The sequence below is a fragment of the Poeciliopsis prolifica genome, unplaced genomic scaffold, assembly GCF_027474105.1.
Source record: "Poeciliopsis prolifica strain line A6 unplaced genomic scaffold, Auburn_PproV2 SCAFFOLD012, whole genome shotgun sequence".
Classification (NCBI taxonomy): Eukaryota; Metazoa; Chordata; class Actinopteri; order Cyprinodontiformes; family Poeciliidae; genus Poeciliopsis; species Poeciliopsis prolifica.
The window spans coordinates 5,605,228-5,629,304 of NW_026562387.1; the positions used below are offsets into that span (position 1 = coordinate 5,605,228).

The window sequence follows — 24,077 nt, forward strand, 5'->3', positions numbered from 1 at the left end:
ACAAAACTAAGTTTTTTTGACTGCAGGTGTTACAACTACTTTCAAGATGACCTTTCTCAATATCAACAGATCGGTTCTCAGCGGTTTATTAATGTAACCGATATTATTTATTTTATGTATTTGTGTTTTTATTATTGTTGTTTTTACTGATAATGATCTCACACTCTAGCACAGGGGTGCCCAAGGTAGGTCCTCGAGGGCCGGCATCTTTAACGCACCTGGATCCAATGATGGCTCGTTAGAAGGCCTCAGAAGGACCCCGACATGCTGAAAAGCTTGTTACTCCCACCAGGGAGAGAACTAAAGCATGCAGGGCGCCGGCCCTCGAGCACCGACTTTCGGACAACCCCTGCTCTAAGCAGCGCTGGTAAATATTTCGTCCAGTGCTCAGCATTTGCCCGACTATATCGGGACCAGCACACCACGTGTCGTCTCATGAATCTTTTCGTTTCTTGAAAGTTGCAACGTTTGCCCGGTAGGTGGCAGGTCTACGGAGTGACGCACTCGGGAGTCCAATGAATGAATACAATCGACACCCACGCGCTGGAAAGCGGCTGTTAAATAACTGGCCACGATAGTGACCGCGAGGCCGGAAGAGGGTTTGCAGCTCTGAAGTTATTTACGTGTCGAGACTAACACTTAGCACGCTGAATAATTTCTGCACACTAAAATAAAAGCTTTTCTAAATGTCACTTTTGAAAACAAAATATTTTAGCATGCTTACCAGAAATTCTTTTTTTTTTAATTGCTCACCATTTTTGCGAGATCTCTATGAAAATGTGAACTAAGGTATATAATTGCATTACAAAATATATTCCAAACAGCTTGTATGCAAATAAGCATCCCCCACTGTATTGATCTAACAGTACTCTAGTACCACTGTTATCTTTTCAGCAGGTTTGATGAAATTAGACCAACTTGATTTGCTTTGTTGTTCAACTGGTTTTATTTGTTTTTCTGTATAACAAAGAAAGCATAATGGAGACCAAACACAAAGGCAGGTACAAGTGAGGAGGAAAATTAAGCTTAATCATAAAATCTAACAATTCATAACAACACTGCCACTATTATTGTTCAATATTCATAGGAATACCATACTCTTTCTGAGCAGAGCGGTGGCATTAAAAACCATTATGAATCCATAAGAAAAAAAACAAACAAAAAAAAAACAGTGATGAGTAGTAATAATAAATTGTATAAGTAGTAGTACAGTTCTAACAATAGTGATAATCAAAAGTGACAATGAAACATAAGGGAATATAAAGCAGATCTCCATAAAAACATCTAGTTTGGACAGTGCAACACCGTGTCTGTGTGTGTATGCGCATATGTGTGTGTGTAATCCCAGTCTTGAGGTTTGAGCACACTAGTCCTTGCTTTACACACAAGATACAGTTTCCAACAGAAGTACAAATTATTACTCTTGGTTAAAAGGACATCGTTCCCCTCTGTTTCACCGCTGCGGCGATGGCTGCGTTCGTCTCACACGTCTGTAGCTTGTGCAAAAATGGTGGACTAGTGCAAGTGTCAAGCTGTGGGACGTCCTTTTTTGTTTTTACAGTTTGCATTAGGACCTCTCCTGCTCTCTGTCGACCTAAAGATTGCTTTTTGGTTTCTGAATGACAGAAAGCAAAGTGAGGATTACTTTGGAATATCAGGTTTTTTTTATATATTTCTTTACAAAAAGTTCAGGTTTTAGTTTTGCTTTTTTTTCTTTTTTTGTTAAAACTATTAATAGTAACATTAATATACAACTTAAACCGAAGGAAAACATCTTTAGTTTGTGTCCTTCAACACAGCACCATCTTATTAGCTCTCAGTGAATACATTTTCTGTTTCCTAATTTATTTTCTAGATTTGAGTACCCATAAACCACTAGATGATGCTAAGAATGACCGACCTTCTCCCTTGTCATGGGTTTCAAGAGTACAACATCCCATTTCACAGCACATACATGACCAGGATCATTTTCTGCTTTGAAACAGACTTTTAAAAAAAAACGAGGGGGAATCAGGCCTGCTTTCTCAATCTGACTAGACTGGCTTTTGACCTAAATAAAAATGTTCTGCCAGTTGTAATTGCTTCCTGTCGTTGAACAAACACTCAAGAGAATAAAACGAGTATTTAAAAAAAAAAAAAAAAAAAAAAAAAAAAACTTTTACAGTATTCAAAAAGACCCACAAAAAAAAGAAACAGGAAAAAAATTGGGAAATCAGTCTGAGTCTTAGTGCCAAATAGAGTTGAAATCAATTTACAAAGCTCCCCTGTTGGGGTTTCCATTTAAGGCTGCCATATTACTAACACACCAACAGGAGGTGTAAAACATTTAGATTTCCCAAGCAAGTTTGAAGAGCCATATTCCAAAAATGAGACACACAAACATTTAGGGAGGATGTAAAATTGACAAAAAAAAACAAACAAAAAAAAACACAATTTAATGTAGACAAAAACAAAAAACAATTACAGTTCTTGGCCAAGAAAACGCTGAAAGATTTACAGGCAGAATTTCTGAACTCATAGAATATCAGCTGTGACATTCAAAGAGACATATCCCCTTGAATGGGTGTAAAAAGTTTGGAAAACAAAAGCTCTTCATTGACAAGTCTTTTTTTTTTTTGTATATTACACTAACAACCAAAGCATATTACAATTGATTAGCAAAAAAAAAAAAAAAAAAAAAAAAAAAAAAATCAATTTCACGTGATTTATATTAAGGCATCCAACATGCATTAATGCATCTTTCCATAAAAAGACACCTGCATCAGAATGCTTAAAAACATCTCAAACAATGTAAAATGTCAAAGTGCGGTATGCCACAGATTCTACTTTCTTTAAACCCTTTTAGCTCAGTCTTATTTTTTTTAGATTGTCATGAAACTATGAACATGTTATTGTGGACAAGTTTGCAGCCCTACTCTCTCTCTCTCTCTCTAGTACCTCTTTTAAATCCCAAATGAAAAGACAAATAATTCTTGTAGCAACCAAAAAGCTGGCTGTTGCCAGCTTTTTCTCCTCTCCCAACAGCTCAGTCCAGTTGTGTGATATCTAAGCAATCTTTGCCCAAGAAGAGGTGAAAAGTTGGCATGAGGGAAAAAAACAACTCCACAGGGGGGAAAAAAGAGAGAGAGAAAAAAAACCCAGGCAGTTATTTATTTGATTATATCATGTCACCTCAAAAAAGTGTTTATGGGCTCACTGTGGCCACTGCCAAAAAGTAGAAACACTTGTATCAGTCTTTAGGATAGAACAGCTCAAGCATTGTGAATTGAGTGCCTTTACAAATTATAAGAAGTTAGTCAGTACATAACCACAGGGTCAGGATCAGAAATTGTTGTGGTAAGGTGGGAAAGGGTCAAGGAGACCTTTAGAGGGTTCGCACACTCATCAGGAAATCAGCTGATAAAGTGACAAGCAGCATGGGAAAAGAGAGTCTGCTCAGTTCATGATGTCAGGCCAAGTGACGGTCGAGCAAAGAGTAGCGGAGAAAAAGTGGGGAGTGGGGGCGGGGGAGGCGTAGCGAAAGATTTAGAGGATTAGTGCTCAAATGTGTTTATTAAAATCTGAGGAGCCCAAACGGGTCCAACAATTGTCAATGTGCAGACCATGCCTGATCTGAGTCTTTTTAACTGTTGCTGGTGGCCGTCGAGGGTGGCAACTCGATGACGATCTCCCCTTCGGAGCCAGCTCCTGGGCTGGTCACGGCAGTGGAGAGAGGACCCTGCGAGCTGTTCTTGTTGACCAGGGCCGTGGGTTGGCCAAAGTTAGTGGTTCTCAAAGTGGCCAGGTGATGTGGGGAGAAGACGTGGGCCCTGGCGGCGGCCCGCGACTCGAAGGAGACATTGCAGGCGTCGCAGTGGCCCGTCAGGGTTTCCTTTGGAGCGGGCTGGCCCGGCACTGGAGAGGTCGTGGGATCGGTGATCGTTAGCTGAACGGGCTTGGGAAGGATGGGCCGATTGGCTTTCAGGGCGCTGTAGTGAAGGTAGCTTCCCGAGCTGGTGTCCACTTTCCCATCTGACAGGGGGTACTGCGGTTGGTCAAGGGAGACAAGGGGGAGTAGAAAAAGACAAATTAAGATTGGAAGAAAGCTTTACTGCAATCAAACTACATAGTTTGCATTCACATCACCCCTGTTTCGTCTGCTTTAATCGAACTCTCATCTGTTTGCCTAGAAAGTCTAGTTCATTTGGGGAGGTGTGAAAGTGCAATCGAACTCTGATGTGAACCAAACTGGGATACTCCAGTCCATCTAAAAACCTAGCACTTTGTTCAGTTGAAGTGAACGCTTATGTGAATGCCAAGCATTCTCCTACTGGTGTCTAGTGTTAGTAGGAGAAGTGGCTTGTGGTCTTTCGCCAAAGACAATTCTGATCTTTAAAGTGGACGAAAACATCCACTTCTCTTAAGATTTTGCTTAACAGGAAGTTGTGCTTGGTGTCTACTTCAAAGGTTTATGTGTTGTCTCCTTCAATGGTTCTTGGTGCAGAACCACAGAATGCAGGGTGGCGGGAGGGGGGGGGGGGGGCAGGGTTTTTTCAAAAGGTTTAAATCATTTGACAGTGCAGTTATTGAGGAAACCGCACGAATTTTGCCATTTTTAGTCCCCAATCAAACCGGATATCAAATGTGAAAAGGCACTTAGACTCAGCCTGGTGGTCCAATATGAATATGAACCCAAACAGACATGGGAAATTAGAGAATGAATAAAGCAGCCAACATTAAGCTTTTGGAAGTCCCCAACCTCAAATCTTGGGGATTTGAAATTGGGGATCTGTGATGTTTAGGCTTATTAAGGAAAAAGAGAGATTAAAATTAACTTGGCATTTTTTATGGAATTACAGTTGAGTCCTTTGTTTAATCCTGGATTGTAGAACCAAGAGCTCAGTTAAACACACCCTGTCCAACACCATGATGTAGGCTGAAATATGTTAAAAAGAAACGCACCATGTTTGGATCTTCAGAAATTCATGAACAAATTAAAATACTCCCTGAAAAGCAACAGTCTGGATAGGATTACAAGGTCATTTCTAACGCTCTGAGTCTCCAGCCAACTACAGTTGGAGCCATTATCTGCAAATGAAGATATCATGGCCCAGTGGTAAACTTTCCCAGGAGTGGCCAACCTATCAAATTACACCAGGAGAACATGGATGACTCACCCAGAAGTTCACAAGACACAGAACATCTCCAGGCATACAAATCTCACTTATGGTCCTTATTAATCAGTCAACATTTAGAGACTTGGTTCCCCAGGGGAAACCAAAGCTGCTGATAAAACAGGCCCTTCTCCCCATGTGCTGAAAAGCATTTTGATGATCCCCAAGAGTTATTATATATTCTCTGGAAAAGAGGATTTTTTTTTGGAAGGTGTTTGATAGGCTGATGGCACTTTGCTGATTTAATGCCTGGTCTAGCTGCTGTAATTGATTAGATCATGCATTCTGCTCTCTACTTGAAAATCCTGAAGATGATTGTTCAGCTATCAATTCGGGACCTTAAGGGCACACAGGCTTTGATTATACCAGCAAGTTTACGAGTGGTTTAGTTTGGAGTTCAATCTTATTGAAATGCTTTGCCATGATCTTTAACAAACTCTCTTTGAAAAGTATGGAAGATGGTTCCTTCAAATTGGCAAAAAATAGTATTAATGGCTTGATTAATGTACCAAACATGGCAACCCTGCCGCCCCCCAAAAAATGTTAACTTAAATTACTGCGGAACAACTATTTTCAGTAGTATTGATTTCAAATCACCAATATTTAATTTCCCTGTCTCATTTCCAGTCCTGTTTGATTAGATTCCTTTATTTCATTATTTTATTACATTCTGTTTCTAATTTTTCTTAAATTTACCATCACATTACTTTCTGACAAAAAGATAAAATAATGAATATGAGAAAAACAAGAATCAGTAAATAAGCAAAAGAGAAAAGGGGGTAGAAAATATAAAGAGAAAATATTACAGTTGAAAATCACTGCATGGTTAAGAAAAAGGGACAGTAAATAAAAATATTTAAAAATTTTGGGGGAAAAAATGTATGAAACAAAATGTGACGGTAATTAAAAGAAATTGCATTTAAAAGAAAAAGACTGGGAAGATTGGAAGTAAGATAAAAAAAAATAGAAATGATGTTGCATATTAGTGTTGCACTACATCAATCAGTTGAGTTGGGGAAGTTAATATTTTTCAATGCAATATTTAGCATACTAATTTTACTATTACTTTATCAAGCCATGTATTTCTTTCAAATTTTTTCTGTCAAATTTGGCAGGATCGGTCCACCATACTAATGTAAAAAAGTGGGTCAAACTCCACATTCAAGATTAATTCACGTGGCAATATTGGCACTAGATAATCTATTGAGAGCACACTGAATTTTACAGAGGTTCAGATTGCCTTGAATAGATTTTTTGTTTTACCTTAATAAATAAAATCATAATTTGAGAATTGCATTTTATTTTTATTCATGTTATCTTTACCTAATCTTAAAATTTGTAGAATGATCTAAAACAGTACAGATTGTAAGAGGGAATACTTTCTCACGGCACTATAATTAGATCCTATGTGGATTAGAGAAACTTCAAGTTTTTACATATTTACTGAAGAGGGGAAGAATACCTTAGAAATATTCTAAAAAGGACCAAAAAACAAAAAATGAATGTTCTGACCAGAATACTACTGTTTCAGATCGCAACACCTATTTTGTTGAGATTATTGCTGTAGGAGGAGCAATAACTGCAGCAATAATGTTTGTCTTAAAAACAGAGTAATACAGGAAAGTAGCAACCAGACAAATACGTCAAGTTTGGAACGTACCATTTTTTCCTGCTGCAGCCTCCAGCGCTTCTCCTTGGCTCTGGTATTCTGGAACCAAATCTGCACCACCTTGAGAGGCAAGTTGAGCTCTGTGCCGATCGCTTCGCACTCCATAGCATTGGGGTGGGCACAGGTTTCATAGCATGACTGCAAGATGGACAGCTGAAGGCAGGACAGGTGGGTGCGTGGCCTGCGGCTGGCAGAGTGGGACAGAAAGCTGCTTTCCGACGGACTGGATTTCACGATGATCGGTGTGGACGGGCTCCCCGCTTTGGCGGAACCGGGTGTGTTTGGGCTGACGGGGGCGATGCTAGGGGTGGGAGGAGGGGGGATGGTACGAGGTGGCGTGTGTGTTGGAAGGGCCAGTTGTTCTCTTGACAGAGTGTTGATCTTTATGGGGACTTTGGGGGTCCAGTAGTTGAGACCGTTTTGTTTTGGTGGCACTAGAGTGGAGACTGGAGGCCTGTTGTTAATGGGCGTTGTGGCCAGCTTTGGTACCATGCGGTTAGCCATGCCCGGTCTGATCAACATTTCACTGTCATCCTCTTTCTCCTCGTCAGTTTTTTCTTCTTCACTCTCCTCTTCTTGTTTCTGGATGGGCCGTGGGGCAATTGGAACTGGTTCCTTGGGTGGGGGAAAGAGGACAGGGGTAGGGACTTTGGATGCAACTTTCAACATACTGACATTGCTGCTGGCTTCAAGCTTGGTCTTTGGCACTGCAGTAACACTGCTGCTCACAGGAGACCCTGCAGTGGAGTTGGCTACCTCCTTGGGCTTGATGGGAACTGGGATCACTTTCTTCACTAAGGCCGCTTTTGCCAGCTCTTTCTCCGGCTCTTTTTCCGTCTTTAAAAGTGTCCGAACAATTGGAGTAGCTGGGATGCCCCCGGTATTATTTGTAGCAGTCTTGTTTGAGAATATGGGCTTAGAAAGAGGCCATGTGAATTTGATAAGAGGTTTTCCAACAGCAGCCAAAGTGCCATCGCTGATGAACCGGACCTCACCTTTCCTTTCCCTTGCCCTCATGTTCTGGAACCAGATCTGAACAACCTTTTTTGGAAGATGAACCCACTCTGCGATCTGTTCAAATTCATGCTTCCCAGGATTAGGGTCTTTGAAATAGCAGCCATACAGAATATCAAGCTGTTCCGCTTGAATGATGGTCCTTGAGCGGCGCATGTCCCGGTACCTTTTTCCTTTGGACTTCCTCTCTTGCAGCTCGGACTCCTTCTCCCGGTCTCTCTCCACTTTCACAAAAGTGGCGTTTGTCCTGTTATCTGCTCTCATATAAATGTTCGACTTTGTCAAGCTGCTACTGCTGACCAGATTTATTGGGCTATTGGCTGAAGGCACAGCAGTCCCGGGTTCTGGTTTAACCTGGACAACCACCATGCCTTTGGATGTGGGTCGGAGGCCAAGTCCGTCCAACAGCTGTCCCTTCTGCACAGATATTTTGTCGACAGATGAGGACGACGTAGCATACTTGGAATTGTTTTTCCCTATGCTGAGATCCAGCGCAGATTCAGAATCATCTCCGTTGGACAGGTAGTGAGAGGTTTGGTTGTGGGAGGAGAGAGACTGTGAGAGTAAAGAGCCAGGAAAGCGAGAAATTGTTGGGGAGTTTGAAAAGACTGATATTTTGCTTCCATTGCTTGCCATTGAGGGAGCAAGGGAAAGAACATATGGGCTGAGGAACTGTGTAGAAAATGGAGAAATGGACAAAGGGACAGAGTGTAGAGCACCGGGGGGAATCTCAGTATGGTCCAACACTGCGGATTGTGCACTTGGAGGATCCCCTTGAGCCTCCAACTCCAGATCCACATCCGGGTCCTGTCTTTCCTTCTTTGACTCCACCTCATCTCGCTCAAAATCGCCTTTACGCTTTTTCTTCTTAGCCCTCTGAGCTCCTCCACCCTCATCATCTTCGTACTCGTCCTCTGCATCAGAGAGGAACACAGTTGTGGAGCGTAGCACCTTTCCTCCAGCTGTGCCCTTGTCGCTGTGCATCTCCCGCTGTGCTTCGTCCTTAGCAGGACTTTCAGAACCTTCTCTGAGCAATTCGTTTTGGCTTTCCTCATCAGAAACAATGACAGAAGTGTACATTTCGGTTTCTGAGTCAGACGTTAGCGCGGAGTCGCCACGTCTCTCCCTTCCTGATTCCCTCCTCTTGCATTTCTCTCTTGTGCCAGACAAATCCATGACCTGACTACTTGAAGCTTCAGCGTCGTCGTCACCTTCTGCGATAATGAGAGAGTTTTCTTCGTCATCATAGTCGTTATCAGATCCTTGACTGTGTTTTGCAAATCCATCCATGTGTTTTAGCTCTGCTCTCCTTCTCTGCTTTGTCTGCCGGGCATGGCTCAACCACCTGCGCACCTCCTCCTCTGAAAGCCCCACTTCTCTACCTAGTGCTTCACAGTCCTCATGAGGAGGACTTGCAGCATCTGCCTCACTACGGGACTCAAAGAATGCCCACAGAACCTCGGACTGGAACTCTGACAGTACAGGAAGGTCTAAATGGTTGGCCTCTGTGGCGTTACAACGAAGATTAGTTTGGCTGCTGGTTAAGGCATTGATATTCGGGCTGGATTTTGGTGAATCACAAGGAGTGGTGCCAGATTGAGATTTCTGAGGGGTGGAATCGGGGCTGAGTGTAAGGTCTAAGTCCACCGGACTGAGGCTGGCCACAGACGCTGAAGGCGAGAGGTTGTTATTGCGGAGGCTCTTACCTGTGGCTGCCCGGGAGTGATTGAGGCAATTTTCTTTATCACCTTTCGAATTCAACTGATCTGTCGAGCCATCGCCATCTGTTGTGCTATCTTGATGTTCTTTCACCTTGTCGTCATTGCCGTCAACCTTCCCTTTGTCTTCTCCGTCTGCACATTGTGCAGATTCATCAACAGTTTCTCCTTCAGGTCTGTCTCCCTTGCTGTTCTCTGAAGTCCCGTTGTCCCCATTCTTGATCTGATCCGAGGACTTTTCATTGCTGCTCTGCCTCTCTTGCCCTTGCTCTTCCTGAGGGGGCTGCATGTGAGCTGAAACAACCGACGAGGGCCACTGGTTCTGTAAGCTGTTTAGTCTTTGGGTTAGTAGGGCTTGCTGGGCTGGGTTGAGGCCTACAAATGGCACGCACTGCGTAAGGAGCTGTCCTTGCTGGTTGTCTTGATGCTGCTGAGTTTGGGCTTGGAGCCCATTTAAAATCAGGGGCATGACCATGTGAGGCTGAGGCACGAGCTGAGGCGCAGTGGTACCGGGAGCGGCGCCCGTTGCGAACAGCGACGGGAGGATGGAATGCGACAGGGTGCTGGGAGTTGACGTGAGGAGGGTGAGAAAGGCAGAGACTGCCTGAGCTGAGGCCACCGGGGACGTGAGGAGGGAAGGAGCCACTTGTGAACCTGCAATCTGTTCTCCATCCTTCGCGCCACTCACCATCACCGTCGCAGGAGCAGCACAGTTGCTGGTGGTACCCAAGGAGCTGCCTCTGCTTTCAGAGGTCGTCACTACTGGGTTCGGAGCGCTGGTGTTGCTACTTCTCGAAATGGCAGCAGGTACTGCACCGTTTGAAACCATGCCAGCATTTCTGCTGCGGGTCTGATGCAAAACAGATTTCATATGGCTCTCAAGGGTGATGGCGTGATTGTAGGAGACTCGACACACAGCACACTGGTAGGGCTTGTTCGATATGTATGGACGAGACAGACCCGCAACTGAGGAAGGCTGGGTAGAGCCTTCTGCACCTTGCTTTGCAGAGCCTGAGGTCATCCTCTGAATGTGGGATGCAGAGGTATAATGAACACTCAAGGCAGTCCTGTTGGAGAAACTTTCCAAGCAGGCATTGCATTTGAATGACCGGGTGCTTTTTTCAGCTGGAACGCTGGTTTTACCAACCGCCTTGTCACTCGTGCCTGGTATTTCTGAGTTTTCAGTTGCATTTTGCAGTTTGGCTTCTGGGAGTAAGTTTCCCTCCTCTTCTAAAACCGCCTCAGCGTCACCTCCCTCCCGTTCCATTATGCTGTCCTCCTCCATCTCTTTGTCAGCAAGGGTCTGACTAGCTTCTGAACACTCTGTAGATTGGCAGGGGTCTGAATGGGTCTCTTCAGTGGACATCAGTTGTGAAAATTCAGCATCTAGGGAAAAAAAAAGACTCAACTTTCATGTTTTTGGATATACATCAACAAAATCAATGCTAATTTGCTGCTGTCCCCATTTCTTAAGATTTTATATTTTAAAAAATTTAAAAATAATAAACGCCTAGTTTCAAGACCTGAATGAACCCAAACGATGGAACCATAAATTTAGCTCCCGAGCAAATTCTGAAGGAGAATATCCTGGATCTTCACCCAAAGCTGAAGTGAAATTGGGTTTTGCAGTCGAGAAAGTTTTGGCGTGGTCGAGACTTACAATTGATTTAGAAGAGGTGTGACGATCTTCTTGAAAACCCTCCAATGTGATTGAATTAAATGTATTTTGCCAAGAAGAGTGGGACAAAGTTTCACTAATGCAAAGTAAAGGACTCAATGCCAGCTTTCACAAATGTTTCAAGGGCAAAGAGTGGAAAAAACGGTTTGTTTTTCATATATGTTGGTCTGGAGTTTGTTTTTGGTTTTTTCTTATTTGATAGTCATTTGAAAACTCCCTTTTGTATATAGTCATGCCATCTTTTATATTAAATCTTGAATCTGAAATTTGACTAAGAAAAAAAAAGCAAAGCCAATGAATGTGCAAATACTTTCCACAGCACTACAGGATTCTTATTTACTAGTCTGGGAATCCATCCAGTTAGTTTAAAATGCACACATAGATGATTATGTCATATCCACTTATGATTTAACTAACTGCAGGTATTCCCAACACTCACCTGTGGTCTCCTGAACACCTTTGCACTCCTCTGCTCCACTCGCAGCCTGTCTTAAAACAGCCTGTAAAAAGAGAAGGAGTCGTTCAGCTGAATTCCCATCACAAACTTGACTCTGCAGCAGCTCCTGCCAGATGAGCCGAATGTCATTATGTAGCACATTTGGGCGTGACTCAAGCAAGTGTGGTTATATTACACATAGCAAGCCTGGCTAGTCTTTAATTTGCAAATTACCCCGAGAGCATACCCCGTCTTTAATAGATCCACCAATACAAACTTGCTGTCTCCCCAACACTTCACAATAAGTGTTTTCTTTAAAGTTTTTTTTTTTTGTAACTTAATGAGGTGGCTCATTATTCCCAATGTGGTGTCTCCATAAACACTTTAAAACTTAGCCTATTGTTGTTCTAATAATAAACTGTGTTCACCTAAAGCTGCCAATCCTATCAGGATATTAACACATTTTGTGTTGCATCATTTATTCCTCTCGTTAATTGTCTCTAATGACTACTTTAACAAGTATTTCATTGCTAATTGTGAGTTATAAGCATTAACCAAAGGGTAATCTTAAGATTAAGAAAATTAAGCCATTTTAGTCAAATTTAAAGTTACAAGGCTTACGCAGATTTCACTAACTCCAATTAAAGACTTCTTAACCAATATTTTAAGACCATTATAAATGGAATTCAAGACCCAACATGACAGAAATGTACAAAAAGAAAATCACTAACGAATAAATTGTTGGCAATAGCAATGACCCAACAGCTATGTCAAACATTGTCCAGCAAACTGGCAATAAGTTTTCCACTTACCCATTACTAACATAATGGATAGCTTTACCTTTTCCACCATGTTAGCTATTCTTGCTGGTTAGCTAGCTAGCTATATTGATATCGCTAGCTATATTAGCAGCTAGTTACTGAAGCCACAACCACCTAGAGTCACACAAAGCAGTGAAGATGTCTGCATGTGACTCAAGTTTTGCGTAACAGCAAAGTCCCATAAGAAAAAAAAAGAAAACTGCACCGATTATGATTAAATGGCTCTGTCACAACAGAATGCAAGAACCCTGACCAACATATTTAAGGCCAACTTATTTTAAAATTAATTCAAGACGTCCAAGGGCTTTCATTTGAAATACTTTAAGGCTTTAAGGCATGAGCTAGTACCCAGAGTTAAAGCCATCTCTCAAGGTTGTACTACAAACATGCTTTTGAGTACAAACACGGTTCAAAAACATTCCAACCTGGGAAGATAAGAAACTGTCTTAAAATTGTGAATAATCTGCAGCCGCTAAATTGCTTCTGCTGATGTCTTCCCACCTTGGCGTTGTGTAAACGGACACAAGACTTCGAGACTACTAAACTGCCAAAGCTCCCGCTTTTACAGGAAACACTGTCACACATGGTGAATGATTAATGAAGTGCTTTAATTAGATGCATCAGGCTGCAACTTTTCTGCTTAATCCAAATGGAAGCAGTGAGTTTTTTTTTATTTTCTTTATTATTTTATTTTTGTTTAATAACACAAGATAATTTTCAATTTGTAGTAGTTTTTTGTACGCATAATGTTACATCTATAGGACCCAGATCTTTGACATTTTCCACTGACTGCAATTATTGGGTTAAGCAATGTAATTAGAAAGCAACAACAGTTAAAAAAGATTAAATAAAAATAAAATGAATCAAGCCATCAATTATGACATTTGTAATGCAAGATATTGCGGATGGTCACATACCAAACTTACAATGTCCAGCAGTCTGTCCACACACGATGGAAGTACGCTGTGTTGCTCAGTGAGATGTTGAGACAAGGAAAATCTGTCAGGCTGCCCTTGTTGGCACAGCGGGCACAGCCACTTTGCAACTCCATTCCTTTCACTGCACACCGTCTCTCCAGGCTCCTCCTGACAGATACAAACGAATGTCAGTGAATCACGCTCCTCCTTCTAAAAATACTTTCGTGCACTTGTTGGTTAAGCTTCATAGCGGGCCCGTTAATAGCTGGTTGATACTGGGGTAATTTCATCAAAGACTCTGAGAACGCATGTTGTTTATGCTCCCCACGGCTCGTTTCCTGGAACTTATTTCAACTTACAAATGGAAATGCATTATTTTTTGTCCTTTGAAGTCAAAATGAAACCCTCTAAATAAAAAGGCATTCAACCATCTCAAGAGTCAATCCATAAGAAGGAGTTTATTTAGTTAAAATACAAACTAATCTCAGATCAGCATTATATTTAGACAGGTTATTCCTCCTTAACGTCAAATCTTTACCCACACGAATAGGCAAAAGTTACTTCTTTAAATCCACCAACATTTTCTAAACTACTTTCAATTAGATGCTGAAGTGTCAGGGTAGCAAGTGCTGCCCCCACTTGTTGCTCTGTACTGCCAGCCATCTGGCTGGAAGAAGGATACTTTTGGTCTAGTTTTCAAAAAAAAAAAAGCTTTTAGTCACACACACGCACAAAAAAAATGCAAAGATAAATAAATCAGAGTGTGAGTACCCGCTATCCATCAAATTAAGTTAAAGCTGTTCTCTGGTCTGATGAGCAGAAAACTGCCAAGCTACTTAAAGTACTCTGTTGAAATAGCCAGGAACTATTAGCTTGTTATACTGGAGTTTCTATACAAAGAGCTGAACCAAAAAAAAAAAATCCATAAAATGTATATTCTCCAAAATAAGCACCTGGAGATGTCTACTAACTTTAGAGGATGACTACTCTCTAATATTGATAAGATATACGTATTTAAAAGAAATAAAACGCATGATACTCGAACGAGGTTCATGCCACCATTTGTCCTCCAATTATCCGGTTGGTCATTAGGCCGCTGGCTGCACCGCCCCCTTTACGGAGTGCTTTGGTTTTGTTTGCAACATTTTCAATAAAGTAAACATATACAGGTTGTCATTTCCATTTTATTTTAACAGAGCCAGAAGCAAATTCAAATAATGAATGTAAAAATAGTCCCGGCGAGCTCCGGTTTCTGCTAAAAGTGGCACGGAGGAGCTCATTTTAGCTTTCAGCCGTAACGTGGACTTTTAAAGACGAATGCAATATGAATGTCGTTCCTCCACTTACAGACGTCGGTCAACTGACTTGTAAAATTCAGGCGGTCACAGTGATCAGAACAAACCGGAACGTGTTCAAATCGCTTCATAGTGTTTGTTGATTTGTGGCAATATATGAAGAAAAAAAAAAAAAAAAAAGGCAACAGCTCTTGTGATGCTGAGGTAGTCAACACTGTGTACGAGTTTAAGTGTAAATTGAAAAGACAGAACCACCTGGTTGTTTTCAGCTTTTAAAACATTGAATCTTAATTTTTAACTTGAACACCTGTCGTTGGGACCATGTGTACTTTACACATTCAGAAGGAAGCCTGTGTCTTGAAAATAACTCGAGAACTTTGCTAATTGGTAAGTTAAAGAAATCAGGTTGCAACATTGTTTTTTTTTTATATACCATTACTGCAATGAATAATTGCATCTATCTTTTTAATGAAATCTCTTAGATTGCAGTATGTAAATTTGTCTCTGGTTTGTTTTCCTATATAAGGTTTTGACAGCATGGGATCGCCAGATTGGCCCATGTGTTTATGGGAGGTTCCCCTTTTTATTTGTTTGCCATAACCTGCTCAAATTTCACATTGTAATGCAAGAACCTGTCTATATAATGAGGTTCCCACATGGAAGAGCTAATGTTTTATTCCTCTTTTAATTCAAACTAAATTCAGACTCATCTCAGAGCACATGTGCACCAACCTGTACTGCAAAAACAAAAACAAAAAAAGAAAAAAAAAAATAGGAGAACAAACAAGGTAAAAAGAAATGCAAATTATGCCATGCAGCACTACTTCTGACAGATGCCACAAAAACACTGGGCCGTTTATTTTCAGATCTCATTGCTTCAACACAACAACATGCAATTGTGTTCATTAAAAAAAAAGAAGACGACATCCGGCAGTAATGCATTTCAAGAAAACCGTAGATGCATTTTTCTGCCAGCATTAGTAATCACAGATGCAGCCAAAAACGCAGCCCGTGCCCGTGAGGAAAAATACCAACACAGCTACCACCTTACTTCCTACTCATGCCAATTAGCAAGCTAGCGGGGATATGTGATCGGATACTATTTCGATGAGCCTACCCCTGCATTGTGTACATCATATTTAATACTCCGTGACACATTTAACAATAAAGACCTCAACGTAGCAGCTTTTTTGGGGTCTCTCTGCCTTTAGGAGGCTAATTAATGAGTAGTCTAATTAGCTATGCCGACCGAATCAATTAGCTAGCAAGCTAGGCTGTGAAGCCCCCCTGCAACGTCGCATTACAGCGCTGCTTGGAAATGCTCGTTAGCCGTTAGTTTACCACGAAATAATCCTGCGGCGACGGACACACTTCTCTAAAACTGCGAAAGAAGACGAGCAAAGCGTCAGCATAATCTCCAATCGGCTCTCGGTTTGGGCTGGGCCGTCGTTAAATTAATAAACAAAAGAGCCGGAGCTGTTAACAGCCGTGTCACTTGGCTAGCTAGCCTGTTAGCAGGCGCTGATAATTAACCGTTGCTCAAACTGCCTCCAACTGGGTGCTCTCCACTCCCTAGAAACAAACTCTGTCCGGGCCAGGTGGGAGCTGGAAAACATCGATCGAGTTAACCCGTGCCATAAAAAAAAACGAAAACAAAAGACCTCTTACTAAACTTCGGATTCAAACAAAAAAAAAAAAAAAACAACAAAAAGAAAAACAACCTCGGCCTCTGGTTATTTCCTTCCCCCTCTGATTGTGGGCTGCCAATCGGGCATCTAGGGTTGCACCGCCCGCCGCCTGCTGCTCAGCAGCGTAAATGGAGGCCTAGCCCGACTAAAGCCATTTAATTAATGAACGTGGGCTCCGCTTACAGATGTGTTGGGAACACTCGAACCCCCTCCTCCCTCGCCGCCCCGCTAGACCCCCTATTTAACTGCGTCCTAGCGCTCGTTTCCACACCTTAAACACTTTCGGCGCAACACATGGGCATTTTAAACTCTTATTTAAGCAGCTCCCAACACGTAATTGGCGAGAGAATTAAACGATACACCCAAAAAAAAAGGAAAAAAAAGCTACTTGAAAGCGGAGTACGTGCGTCGCGTTCGCCTCGACGATGGGGGTGGTGCAGGGAGAGCAGGCGAAACGGAGACGGAGGGGGCAGAAGAAAAAAAAAGTTTGGTATTTAATGTAGGATTTCTATTATGGATCGGATTAGTATCGGGGCACGATCCGTCGTTTTACTCGCTCGTCTAACAGTCGCAGGCCACTCTCCGCGCTCGAACGGGCACAATTAACCGACCGCGGATCTCGTTTAATTAAGTTCGGAGCAATTAGCTAATGCGTTTTTACCTGCATGGTCGCCGCTCCAACACGCACACACGCTTCCTCTGTGGATCCTCACAAGTGAAAAGTTTTCTTGCCTGCCCTCCCTCCCTCTCTCGCTCTCTCTCTGCTCTCCTCTGTTCTCCCCCTCCCTTCATTCGCCCTCTCTCCTTCCCCTCTTCCCTCTAGTAAACAGACCACAGCTCCCCCCAAGGCTGATTGCTGACATTCAGAGGGCACATGCGTTATGGAGGGCGAGAAGTGCCAAAATCCAGTAAATGAATAAGTCATGAAAGACTCTTATATTTCTCTCTTTCTATGTATAAAAACACAAATTAATAAATAGATATCTATTGATATGCGACTTAGAATGTCAATACTGCATATTTATTTTATAGATTTTATTGTTTTGCTATCTATATTTCACAGGAATCTTGAAATAATTACTTAAGTATCATTTATAAATGATAAATCAGTGTGCCTGCTACACTGATTTATCATTTACTGATAGAGTAATTTAGAAAACGCAACATATATATATGTGTAATACATATGCTCAATTAAGAGCCAAAAATGCGAACCAAAGTAAAAGTGTGCTAATGTTATTCGATTTACCCCCCCAAACAATACCAAATTAATTAATTCAATAGCATATATTAGCTGTAATTTTAATCTTCTTTCTATATCAAAAATGTTATTCATATTTGACACCCCTTAAACTTGTTTCAATTCTGTTTTTAAATTTAATATTATGATATTACAAAAATAGATATTTTTTGTTTCCTAGCAACACATCTTTTATCATTATAATCATTTTGTTTCAATTACGTAGGAAGTTGACCTTGAATATTAGAAGGAACTGCATGATTAAGATTTTATCCCAGAGGTCTTTGCATGTACTTTAACTAAATAAATCCAATTTATGAACTTTATAGTGAGTTAGCATGGACATAAAAATATTACTTGTATTAACAAAAACATAATTGTTTTTCTTACATGTAGCACGGCTACATAATCTTAATTGTTTTAGCCTAGCCTACGAATTTCAATCAGTGACTTAATTCTAACAGTTCAATAATTAAAGATTGGTCTGAAATGGTCTTGATTGTGTTTTTGTTTCTATTTATGTTTTCATTTAGAGTGCAATATTAAATATGAGTAACTTTTTACAATTTGTTCTGAGTAATAATAATCATCATCATAATCAAAAATGGCATATTTCTAATAATTACAAATACATTTATTTATGATATACAGATATTTCTAAAGCATAGAATTTTCTAATTTGTAGATAATGTTTTTGGGTTGAATTTATTTCTTTGACTGTAGCAGTTTTGGTCTTCCATACATGACTATGAAAACCCTTATGTAACTCCACAGATATCACACATTATTTATATATCAGGAAGTGTTTAATGGCCAATGCAATTACCATAAGAACAAACAGCCCGGTCGCCTAATTTCCCCATTACGACAAAACAACATGTCGATGACCAGATCAGACGGAATGCCCTTTAAAATGAAACCATTCTTCATTCCCACTTTAAAAGGTGAATTATAAATGAGCCCCCATTCTGCCAACTTGGATCGTCACACACATTCAGACGAGTTAATTAAAGCTGAATAATGGAGCCAAAGCAGCAAAGCCACTGCTCGGCGCCTCCCGCGCGAATTATGACATGTTTTCAATCAAATGTTAGGTGTGGCGCACATCAACCAGTCGAGTGTGCGGAATAAATATTTATGAAGCGGCGGGGATTAAAACTGCACCATCTGTGCGCCTCTGCACCGACGAGGCGGCCGCTGACTATCCTGAACACCTCCATAGGTGCCCCTTCATGCGCCTGAGCAAAAATAGATTCAGCTTACTGGTCCGGATTACCATTAAAACTCGGGTTTTGAGTCAGAAAAGTCCGAATTGAAAGGTGGTCGCCTGTGAAGGTATGCAGATTCTACGGTATATGTTTCGGACCGTTCGTAGGGCAGGTGTGTTGTTTTATTTTATTTTGTTTTATTCTAATTACTAACCCAACAAAAATGACTGCATTTTTAGCCGACCTGTTAATTTAAATACTATGACTGGTTTGCTCAAATTATTATTTTTCTCAAAATTGAATAAAATAAAAAGTTAATTGTATGTTCGAGTTATTTTGTATTTAAAACGTAACACTGGTAAAATACATTAGTATATTATGACATGAAGTGTATTTGTGCTTTTGCAAGGCACCAATATATACTGCTTTACCTCCATCATAAAACATAAAAGTTGGATATTCACTTTCAAAAGGTGCATTAGAGGTAAGCACCATCATTTCAGCTGTTAACCAGAACCTGTTTCAGAAGAGCTTGACTATTTGAGAATATATCTTGAGACTGATACAGCTTTAAAGTTTAAAAATAAAATTACCAGGAGTTTTAAAATGACTCGTGGTGGCAGTCACAGATAAAGCTTTCTACATGAATAAAATTAAGATTCTGCAGAAATCACATCGTGATTTTTGATTGTTCTGGAAAATCAAGGAGAAATTGGATACTATATAAAAAGATATGCCTATATGTTTATTGCTGTGTTGTTCTGTCCTTTAAAGTCTGGAAACACTTTGGCTTTATTTGGAACCATCTCTAGGCTGATGGTGCTGTATTTTCTTTAGATGAGCGTGGAAGTGGAACAAAAGTTTTTATTCGACTCTGACACCCTGAAAGCGATAGAGGACATCGGAGGCAAGTATAAGAAATGTTTTATATGAGCTGACTGATAATTTCCCAACTCTTGGTTTGCACCTGCAGCCATTCCAGACATATTCAGTTGAATTTCATTAGTTTTAACCATCGGTTTCTAACTTTATATTCCTTTTTGCAGATTGTGTCGGGCAGAAGCGGTTTCACGATCAGTATTTTGACACCCCGGATTTTCAACTGACGTTGAGAGACGTGTGGCTGCGCAGACGGAAACAATCCTGGGAGCTCAAGTGTCCGATAGATCCGGTCAATGGCGCCGCAGATCCAGGAAGAGAACAGTCTCTGTGTACTCGATACAAGGAGATCACGAATTTGCCTGACATTTACCAGAGAGTGAAGGAGGTGATTAAAGACACACATGAGGACTGCGATGTGGATGTTCCCCCCTCTGACGAAGACGACTCCTGGCTGAGCAAGTTGGAGCTGTGTTGCTTCGCAGAGTTTACCACCACACGGAGGTCATTTACTTTGAAAGGAGAGGATGGGGTGAAGATAGATCTAGACCAAGCTGACTTTGGCTACCATGTGGGGGAGATAGAGGTCCTTGTTCCAGAGGGGGGAGACATACAGTCTGCACAAGAAAAGATCAGACACACCGCTCAAAGGCTGGGTGAGCTCAAAGCTGTCAGGCTATCTGTGTTCTTTGCTTTATTTCTGTAACATAATTTTTATCTTTTCTGGATTAGTGAAGATTTTCTCTTCTGGTTCCTTTTTTTTTCCCACTCAGGTCTGAACGAGGAGAGGCGAGTTGAAGGAAAAATGACCGTTTACCTTAAAAGATATCGTCCAGAGCAATATGCAATACTGCTGAGCGCGCACGTTTTATAGAAAAAAATACTGCACAATACCACTGATTCTAATAGTCCCTCACTGTACTTGGTCATATTTTACAGAGTTAATGTCGTTATTGGATAAGCAGAGTGGATTGTATCAAAATGCAGTTTCTGGGTAATTGTAAAAAATGCTTGAGAATGAACCTGTCATGAAACTGCAGTTGCTCCAGCCTAATGAACATTCTTATAAATGTCATTGCCAGTCACAGCACTATGTGAACTATTCATTCTTCCAAAAAGGGTAATCTATTTTTATCTGTCAATCGGAGACGACATTCCCACTCTTATGGACTGTTGACTGCATCTTAATGTAGAGCAGGTTAACACTGCACTCCTGCGACAATGCAAACAGTATGCTGACATTGCACACTATAAATTAAACAACTAATTCTTATGTCTTTAATGCTGCTTTTATGTTATTGTCATCTATTACAATTCATGTTGCTATGGAGCCAAAAACGAAGTTGATTAGCATCTGCTAGTCCGGTTCTGGTTAGCATTACTAAACTGCTTTTCTTTTCTTTTTTTTTCACAGTAACCTCGACAATTATTTGTACCACTGGTAAATTTAAGCCAAAGAAGCCTAAAACTAGTCCAAATCAGAGGATTTTCTTAAGTAATTAAGTTTACTGAGCCTTTAGAAGAGAAAGCGCCACAGATTTTCCATTATTGCTAACAATAATGCCAAACTTTACTGCAAATCTCCATTCTTTCATTCACCTCAGATCCATGTGGAGGGATCATTTTTCTTTTGACAAAAAGTCAAATAGTCCTTTGATGGTATTTTCTAGTATTTTATCTAAATCAGTTTGTAAGAAGATCTCAACTTATGGTCATTATGGAGATGTTTCTCTTGTCTTAAAGCTTTTCGAGATCCTTTGACTGTATGTATAAATGCATTTAGATGAGAATCTGCCGACTTATCAAAATTCAGAGACTTTTGGAGATCAGCTGTTATCTCATTCGCATGTTTCTTTGTCATTACCATTTTGAGGAGTGCAAGAAAAAACTTGGCCTCTGTGTGTTTGCACTTATACACCAAAGAAACAAAGTTTGCCTTTCAATATAAATTACAGCTGCAGTAACAAGTTTATAAAAATTCTTAGATGTGTCACCTCTGATTTTGCTAAAATAATTTCTTAATGCCAAACTAGTACATATGCATACTCAAATTAAAGGCTACTCACTATGCAGTTAAACAGGGTTTCACCAAGTCACGTTTGCTGCCATGTGCGCTAATTGAATCTCAAAAGCAGTCGCTATTTTAAACCAGTTACAAAAAAAAAATGCACCATGCAAACACCGGATCATGTGATAGTCTAACAGTGCAGCACTGCTCAAATAAACCTGACAATATTTGAGCTTTTTTTTAATCTTTTTTTTTTTTTTGGAAAGGTTTTACCTCAATAACTTCCCCATCTTCAGATGAAAGGCTTCTACGCGATATGAATTTGAATCATTTAGTGAGAAGGAGAACAGCAACTACAATGATGAATACAGATAATTTAGGGGAACAAGAATAATTATGTTTGATGGCTATTTTTGGTTAACCAAAGCAGCAAGTTTGTAAAAGAGGAAGTCTCTCTTGATAATGAAGCTCGAATAGACAATGCCCTTTGAGGCGTCTGTTCAGTCACTCGCCCGTGTATCTTAGGAAAGGTTCCAGGGCTTTATATGTACTCCAATGTTCTAAAGGCAAAGCTTTAACAATTCAATATTAAGTTTACAGATAATGTGCAAATTGTCAAAAAAAATAAATAAATAAAAATTCAACTTTGGTAGTTGAGAGTAGGACAAATGAATTGTCGCTTCATACTTACTACAATTTCACTGTGTGATGACGCAAAATTGTATTTCTCTTCTCTGGAGAATTTTGATAAAACGGAGCCGAGGTGTCGAAAGAGCGGCCCGGAGACCATTTGCGGTGGGCTGAATGGTTTTGAGCAGCCCGCGACCACTGCTGAGAAATGTCACAAATTTGTGACCAAATGTCACCAGCACAGGAAAGGTGCAGCTAAAAGTTTTCGCTGATGTGGGGTCTCTAAAAGAGGAATCAGATCGATTGAAATCTTCTGAAAACTTGCGAGGTGCTTCACAAAAGTAATCTTTTTTTACTAATCTTTTTTTTTTTTTTTTTTTTTTTTTTTTTACCACATCCACTGACAAAACCAGCCTTGGGTGTGCAGCCGCTTTTAAAATCGGTGCAAAATTTTACAAACCAGTAAATTAAAAAGATTGCAAAGTCATCACAAAGAAATGATGAACACCTTAAATCACACTTGGACCTACAATGATTGACAAAATCTGACTTTTCTGTTTAGTTTAGTGCTTTGTAGCTTTTAAAAATAATCAAGTGGTGGTGCCTGTGAATACTTTCAACTTTTCTGGCCCTCATATGTATAAAATTTTTTTAGTCGTTCGTCAGCAATGGATTTTCACCTGCTGAGACCCCAACAGTGGCTGTTCTGGCCAATTTGTGCCGGAAGTTTCAAGCACAGATAGTTTTACGATTTTATTCTGAACCATCAAGACAAGTTTTTTCACACTTATTCGCAACTTTACCTGCTGGTTTTTAAGCCAGTTGAACAGTTTCCCCGACAAGGTTTAAATCGAGTCAAGATGAGGTCTAATGCCGGCGCAGGTACTGTTGGACAAAAATGCTCTTTTGAAACAGAAACTAAATCTGAATTAAACGCTTGTGGAGAACAGAGCCTTGCGCTAAATAAACAAGATGAATAAAACTGACTTCTACTCGTCCAAACTAGCTCCGGTGGGGATTAATACAAAAACCTGGGATGGATCTTAACAAGTCTATCAGTCTAAGTCTATAATTTCTACGTAGCTGGGGTTAAAATGGCAGCACAAAGGAGTGCAAACAATAAAAACAAAAGCCTTAAGACATCTTCAGTCACTGAAGAAGAAGAAGAAAAAAAACACACCTCTGGGGGAAGTAAAGGAAACGGTTGCATGAAAATCCATTTATCCATTAATGGGGCGTATGCTGGAAGTCAGCGAGCAAGAGCCAGGTCACACCCTGACATGTTTACCTTCACAGAGTTGGAGAGATGCATCGCACACTGTTGGGTTACTTAATAAGAACACTTCAGATATTTCTGTGTTGTTGTTTTGGGGTTTTTTTTTTTTTTTTTTCAAGCTACCACCCCAAAACCTGTGGCGTTTTGAGCTCTTGCAGTCTAGCACTTGAATCCAGCTGATGAGACCAACCACACAACTTTTGAGTTATACCCATGAACAAAACTATTCTGCAAAGTAGTTTCTTTAAAAAAATGCTTTTAATCACACTAAATCCTCTTTGCAGGTTTAATTTCTTCCTCCAGAAATTCAGAGTCTTCTGGACTGGAGTTCAAAGTTGATTAGCCTGTTTTCACCCTTAAAACCAGCCCAGATGTTATTGTATGAACTTAATGTTAGCTCCTGACCTATTTACTCTTAACTTATCTGTCTTTATTAGATTATGCCTG

The 24,077-nt window shown here is 40.5% G+C and overlaps 2 protein-coding genes across 4 annotated transcripts; one reads left to right on the forward strand and one right to left on the reverse strand.

Annotated features, from left to right (window-relative positions):
* Positions 1-922: 922 nt before the first annotated feature.
* zfhx2 (zinc finger homeobox 2) lies at positions 923-17,213 on the reverse strand. 2 transcript variants are annotated; one of them, XM_055037388.1, is made up of 5 exons: positions 17,051-17,213; positions 13,416-13,574; positions 11,672-11,732; positions 6,814-10,940; positions 923-4,024 (listed from the first exon to the last, which is right to left on the reverse strand). In XM_055037388.1, exons 1-5 carry the CDS (start codon positions 17,054-17,056, stop codon positions 3,623-3,625), a joined length of 4,755 nt encoding a protein of 1,584 aa, XP_054893363.1. In that variant the 5' UTR covers positions 17,057-17,213; the 3' UTR covers positions 923-3,622. The 2 variants fall into 2 exon arrangements, with proteins under 2 accessions (XP_054893363.1, XP_054893362.1); XM_055037387.1 differs by having other exon boundaries at positions 13,407-13,574.
* Positions 17,214-18,872: 1,659 nt separating this feature from the next.
* Positions 18,873-20,998, forward strand: thtpa (thiamine triphosphatase). Of its 2 annotated transcripts, none has more exons than XM_055037432.1 (4): positions 18,873-19,009; positions 19,675-19,744; positions 19,884-20,372; positions 20,490-20,998. In XM_055037432.1, the coding sequence occupies exons 2-4, from the start codon at positions 19,675-19,677 to the stop codon at positions 20,588-20,590; spliced, it is 660 nt and encodes a 219-aa protein (XP_054893407.1). In that variant the 5' UTR covers positions 18,873-19,009; the 3' UTR covers positions 20,591-20,998. The 2 variants fall into 2 exon arrangements, with proteins under 2 accessions (XP_054893407.1, XP_054893408.1); XM_055037433.1 differs by having other exon boundaries at positions 18,874-18,964.
* Positions 20,999-24,077: the final 3,079 nt, after the last annotated feature.